This window comes from Rhea americana, unplaced genomic scaffold (assembly GCF_003343005.1).
Source record: "Rhea americana isolate MKP2758 unplaced genomic scaffold, rheAme1 scaffold_6, whole genome shotgun sequence".
Classification (NCBI taxonomy): domain Eukaryota; kingdom Metazoa; phylum Chordata; class Aves; order Rheiformes; family Rheidae; genus Rhea; species Rhea americana.
In genome coordinates this window covers 216,384-223,244 of record NW_028186756.1, presented here as the reverse complement: position 1 = coordinate 223,244, position 6,861 = coordinate 216,384, and the positions used below count along the sequence as shown (strand labels likewise).

The following is a 6,861-nucleotide window of genomic DNA, read 5'->3' as shown; positions in this document are numbered from 1 at the left end:
TTTTAGTATAGGCTGTTTCAGTGTCTTCCATAAATCCAACTCTCAGTCCTAATGAAAGAAGGGTTACAAAAACACGCAAGTCATTGTAACAATACTTAATCTACTATCTATCCCATGCCAATCTATGATTTTTCAAACTGACTAACTGAACTGCTACTGTAGTAATGTAAACTGATTTAAGTTTACTAACTTTATCAGTTACTTTAACGGATAAAACTTTACTACTGTAAACTGATTGACAGGGCAAATCCAAGAACACGAGGAAGGAGGAAATCAGTATAGAACATCAGGCACTTTTCTGTGATTGAGACAGTGCAAATTTAGCTTCACATGTAAAGCTGTCCCTTCCCCATCTAACAGAGTCATACAGGAGATCTGAATACCAAGAAAACAAGGCATCAAAATTCCATAAGCAATTCTAAATAGCTTGGTCCAAACAACCTGGAGTAAGCTAAAAACTGTTTTAGACTGACACTACATAGCACTACATAGTTCAGTCCACTAACCAAAATATAATGTATAGTTCATCCTACTTTTTGCTGTTCAATCAGAATAAATTTACTATGACATTAGCTTCAACTCATTATAATRGACAATTTGTTCCCTCACACTCAGCAGGACTATGAAACTGGCTAGTGAAGATACCTTTAACCCTAAAGCAAACAAACAAAACAAAACAGAGACAAAATCAGGAACAGCAAAGCACGAAGCACTGAAGGGCACAAAGAAGCTTAAACTGACCCGGATTCCTGCCTCTCCTCTGAAGTATCCTTTCTGCAACCTCAGCTGCCTAAGGGATACTATTTTCTGCTATAAAAGGAAAGGGAAAGCAATTTTGTGTGCAAGGTAGAAGAGGCTGCCACTGAAATTAGTGGAATGCCTTCAGGGCCGTTGTGTGTTTTTAGGAGGGTATGCCCTATGTCCCAACTGCATACAAACTTCCACAGCATTCGTGTTAATGGAACAGTCTCTTTTAAGGGAGAAGCAGTTAGAAAGAAATGGAAAACTAAGTATGAAAGGTTGGCTCTTTCTTGACTGGAAAGCATTCTTGTTCGTGTAACAAAACCTGCACAGGCCCAACACATCCCCTCTCATTCTATGAAGAATGATAGACCAGACCCCTACTTATCAGTGCATGCTGAAAATATAACATGGCCTCTAGAGAGCAGAGCAGGGCCTTTAGGGAATCTCTGGAGAGGCAGAAAACAGTGCACAAGAAGCATCAATACTCTAAAATAACAGCCTGCTTCTGAAGAAAGATAAGATAACTCTAAATGCTAACCTAGCAGATTTGCAACTTTCCCCCTGGAATTCTAGGATGATGTTATGATCTAAGAACCCAGTTGCGATAACATCCCTATTTGAAACAAGCTAAAATAAAATCTGCAGCTGTGAAGAGCCAGAAACCAGTGAGCAATAAAATTACTTGTAAGCACTACTTAATGTTAAAGAATTGCACTTCAACAGAAGTTCTTGTTTACCAACTAGCTGAAGCACTCGGGCCTATTTACAGTCATATGAAGTGTTTCTGGACAGTTGTGTTGGAATGTGAGCCTGTCACCAAATTTCAGACACCCTTCCCTTCCCACCCTCACAAGCAATGCCCTCCACGCACAGCAGAATGCTTTGAGCAGAATTTCCTAGTAGATGTCTCGGGTTAGTAACCATGTTGCGGATAATAACACAAAGTAATTTGCAAAAACAGTCTGGAGAACAAGCAAGCCATTCAGGGTGAATGATGTGAATCACCAAGCTTACCCCATCTCATATGACTTCAGCGAGGACTGATTCCTGTTTAAAAACAAAACAAAACCAAAATACCTTCCCTCATGCATCTATTTTGGAATCAATAGCTTCTAGGAATGGCTCAGAACAATTCTAGCCTGGAAAATGGCTCTTGCATGGCAGGGGATGAATCTTCCTCTGGAAAAAAGTTTCTAATTTTTGGCAATTACACAGCTCCCAGGAAAAGCAGCCAAGCTCCATTTACATGCAGAAGTTTTAGATGCTGTTTGGACTRCAAGGAAAGGTATCATGAGTGGGTGGTATGACAACATTCCTTGTTAGGAAATATGACTATCAAATGGAAAAAGAAAATAATCCTTGTACAATGAGTAGTCTCATTTACCTCTGAGCAGCCACAGTTGCAGCTGCATCCAAAGCAAACTGTCTCATCACACTCTCCTCCAGGTACTTCTGTTCCCACTTGGTCATGTCAGCTTCCAGAGCAAGAATCCGTTCTTCCTTCTCGCGCAGGAGCTCCATGAGTGCTGTGGCGTTGTACTCCGAGACGTTGGCAGCCTGAGACGTACCCTGGCGCTGATTTCCAAAAGTAAAACAAAAAGAAGTGTCAGGATGCAACTCTAAGACTCAGGGTTGTTTGCTTTGCTTTTTGTGCGTGGGACTGAGGCTGGTGCAGAGCAGTACTGGCTTGATACAAGAACCCCTTGGAGGGCAACACTGCAGCCTGTGCCAAGCTGGGCAGACTAGGTGATGCTCATGCTCTCTTTTAGCACTTAAGGTGAACGTTCAGCCCATCTCTGTYAAAACCTGAAAACAAGCTCATACAACACAAGAAAGGCACCTTCTAGCTTACGAATGCTGAAGTTCAAAAGTCAAATCCCAGACACTGCGCTGTCAAGAAAGACAGCTTCATTCACAGCATCTGCGCTACAGTGCTTCCTCCAGAGCTGGTCAATGCCAACAAGCAAATATCTCTGATTAAAAAATACTCCTTAAGACCATTTCCCACATGCAAAGTCATGTGAACGTGCTGGAGAGCTGCGCATCGTATTGCTCAAGTCTGATGCCTTCAGCCCACGCTTACTGCCTAAAGTAACAGAGACTTACTTCCAACGCTGTGTCAGTCAAAAACTAACTAATGCACTGATTTCACGGGACTTGCACCAGTTTGTGCAAGAGCAGAACTGGGATACAGAAGTACAACTCACTTTAACACTCTGGTGCTCAGAGTTGGACCACGTGAATCAAGCAGCGTGAGAATAGTCCTATTGCAATAATCACGTTAAATGAACGCTTTTGTTAAAATCTCAGCTCCAAACCTCCTAAGATACATCTTTTTTAAATGAAAGATCAATTTTAAATGAGAGGTGTTTTATAATATTGGCCAGTGATGAAAGGGTAATAGAAACAAGAGAACTAGACCAGGTACTTTACAAGAACTATCCTACCTTCAGGAAAAAAACAAACAAACAAAAAAAACAACAAAAAAAAACCCACATAATATTTTAAAAGGATTTGATTATTGAAATAATATGACCTGTGTGGCTTAGCTAACTGGAGATTAAAAATAATTCAGTTCTAAAGCAAGATCTGGAAGACAGTGTTCCTTTTCTCTTGAACATGAAAGAGAATTGAGATTTGCTGTGCTAAAAGTCCAAAGGATAAAATACACAGCTTTATATGGGAGTCTTGTCTGGGATTGGCAGGATTAAAAACACACACACAAAAAATCATTTAAAAGGAAAGAACTTGGGCAGACAAGGTGTTTTTTTTTTGTTGTTTTGGCTCAGACTCAAAGTCAGAWGTTGTAGGGTCTGCAGTACCTAATCTAAAGCTAACACAGAAGAAACAACTTTATCAAAGTACACTCATTATGCACATGTGTGTCAAACAGGAAGAATTTTCAAACAATTATTTTTTAACCTGAAATGCCAGCATAGAATCTTTCCCTTTGAGATGCTTCCAATAAAAGTATGCTAACTTGTTTCCTCTTAATTTAAGCAAACTTATACCTATTGTGTCATTAGGAAGAGCATCAGTTAGTTATCACACCAATACAAGTAAAAATGAAGGAAGTCAACAATTTAATATGCTATGCGTTTATAATGCCACATCCTTTACACAACTGGACTTTTAAATACAATACGAACCGGCTCCCAAAACAGTTGTCTGTTAAATACAAGCCTGGTATGATGTAATTCATTCTTTTACCCCCTTTTACCATATGGGTGCAGATGCACTGTCAAGTTTTAACTCACACTCATTTGCACACCATAACCCTTACTCAAACCAAAACAAAAATATGATTAAGATTTAAGTATCAGCTCCTATGCAGATATGGCAGTTGAGGACTAAAATTAACCTGGAACTAAACGTAATTTAGAACATAAGGCCGCATGCTATTTTCAGCAAAACTTACCAATCTGCCAATTCACCTATGTTTAACACATGTTGAAATAAATCTGACACTGCACATCCAATTCACCAACTGCACAGTTTACTTCTCATTCCTTCYACAGGAAAAGATAAAAGTTACAATTGGAAGAACATATTCTACATGAAACTCCTGTCACTTTGCATCAACTGCATTTATGGAATTGTTTCTCCACAGCCAAAAGCTTTTTAATGGCTTTTTTTTTTTTTTGGCCATTATTCAGTCCAGCTGTTAGATAATATTATATAAAATTTCAAATTGCAAACAATATTTTTTTAAAATAATATAAAATACCATAAAGCAGGTTATTTAAAGATAGAATAGCAACTAGCTCTATGGCTCTGTCTGAACCTCATCRTATGATGGATCTCCTATTGCTCCCTTATCTAAATTTTCTGGTTAAAGTGCAATACTTCAATCAACTAAAAAGAAGAAAAATCAAAGCCAGCAAGTCCATGACACTAGCTACCAAAATAAAACATTTCTAATTTAGAAGATGGAAAAAAATATTACCCTTCTTTCATGCATGTTGTAATGTTCAATCCTACAAGAAACAGAGCAGGGCATGGACAAACAGTGGGTACCTGCTGCATGCGGAGAGATTCCAGCTCTCTTTCCAGCCGGGTCCGTAGCCGATGCTCCAGCTGCTCCCGCTTCTCGCACGCTGCCTGCAGCTGAACCAATGCCTGTTGCATCTTTTCCACCTTCTCAACATAGACCTGCTTCTTTTTGAGCTGAAACAAAGGGAAAAAAGGTAACCTAAATAATGAAAACAAGCAAGCCAGCTTCCAGCTTTATAGACAAGACAGAGCACAGAGACTGCCCAGCAGGAATATTTCCAGGTTACTGCTTTAAGCGTGCCTCAAACTCCTGCTTTGGACTCCAGACACTCCAAATARCTATGCCCTTTCCCCTCTCTTTCATGAGTTTTAGCACAACCTGAACCAAGAGCCACAGGATCCTATTGCGGTCCTACAGCAAAGTAACAAACAGGATCAAAGAWATTAAAGAAAACAAACAGATTAAAACATACCGATTGAAGGAAAAAATTAGTAATTACCATTAGCTGGTCTGCTGTAGCAAACGCAGGGCATGGCCTTTTTAACTCTGATTGAGATAAACACTTAAATACAAAAGCAGTAGGAAGAAGGCAACTTGTCCTAAAAGTCAGAGCCCAAGCCCAAAGAAGCACCACGATGCAAAACACAAATCCCCTTATGCGAGTTCAAAAAGCTACTGTACAACTTCATGGAGGAAAAAATACAACAAGGGATAAACAATAAAGACAAAAGCCACTACTTTTAGCTCAAAAAGTCCTTCATGGAAGCAGGCAGAGTATTCTGAGAAAACRTCAGTTTGCTTTATTCTTATAGTATTCCCTAGGAATCAATTATAAGGTACAGGGGAGACAGGATACTGGACTTGCTGGACCTTTGATCTGAATGCAATGAGCCACTCGTATTGTATCCTCTTTCCAAGAAGGTCTTACCATACTTTTCCTCAAAATTTTCACTTTTTATTGCTCCTGTTCCTTGAAGCAATCCAGAGACTGGAACACAAGTAGCAGAGAAGGAAATCTCGTAACACTGAGAAACCCAGGCCTGGTATCCTTTTCTTCCCTTTCTAAGGCCAGTAGGCATCTAATCACAGCATGAATGTTGCTGCCCTAGAGGATTTTCCCCAAACAAGKATTTTATAATAAAAGTTACAGTAAATAGTGAGTAATCCAGCCAAAGGCCTTCCCACCAGGGCACGTACAGCAGAAAGTTATTTTTATTCTTTGATCGCTCAAGATTTCAAGCTCGTTCAGACTGGAAGGGACAAAAACATTTTAATACAATTTGATATTCAATTGCTGCTCTGCAGAAAAAAAACAATAAAAGTGATTTATTAAATAGAACTTTTTTATCCCAGATCATAGTGCTTAATCACAGTGAATTAAGCTCTCTCAGACTCCAGTAAAGTATATATTAATGTAACAATTTTACAGTTAGATTAACAGTAGCTCTAAGCAGTTGGGTAACCAGCCAAAAATGATAATCTGAGTCAGCTGCAGAACCTAGAAATCAAGAGTGCCTCATCCCTTGGTTTTGCACACAAGCTTATTTTCCTGCACATGTGTAAGGAACAACCTAATAAACTCACTACCAGAGAAATGTGATGCATCAAGCTGAATAATAACCTAGTGAAAATCAGAGTATTCYCATTCTTCTGTATATAAAATGAAGGAAGGACCTGTGGTCTCCCAGTGGCTACTACAAAGTATTTAAATTCCTTAAAAAAAGAAAAAAAAATCTAACACACAGGTAAAGTTCTCCTTGCCAAAGGAGATGACAACATGTTAGTAATTTCATAATTTATAAAGCTGGGAATGTGCATGAGTAGATCAACTCTTTGGCCTACATTCAAAGAATACCAAGAGCCCAGCCAAAAAAAGAACTAGGACACAGAAATTCCACGGAAACGCTCCCTTTGAAAGCCCAGCCTGCAGGTGAAACGTTGCAACACACGCTCTTGCCTCACTTACTAGCACTGTCTGCACACGTTTAACTCGTGCGCCAGATCTGAAGTACGGCACGGCTTGTTCAGTCGCTTTTCAAAGACGGTCTGGGTTTTTTTCCCCCCCCCTTCACAAAATACACTTCATCTTCCTGTGTCAGTAAGAATTATAAATGTTAGTTGTT

At 39.4% G+C, this 6,861-nt stretch overlaps 1 protein-coding gene across 3 annotated transcripts in view; it reads right to left on the bottom strand.

Annotated features, from left to right (window-relative positions):
* Window positions 1–6,861, bottom strand: part of AMOT (angiomotin) — a 52,547-nt gene that overhangs the window by 7,525 nt on the left and 38,161 nt on the right. For all 3 annotated transcript variants that reach the window (XR_014897661.1, XM_085319708.1, XM_085319709.1), the window contains 2 exons: window positions 4,762–4,911; window positions 2,129–2,319 (listed from right to left, as the gene is read on the bottom strand). Coding sequence is in view for 2 of the 3 variants with exons in the window: in XM_085319708.1 (XP_085175834.1) it covers window positions 2,129–2,319; window positions 4,762–4,911 (341 nt within the window). In the remaining variant the exon portion in view is untranslated. The remainder of the gene's footprint in view (window positions 1–2,128; window positions 2,320–4,761; window positions 4,912–6,861) is intronic.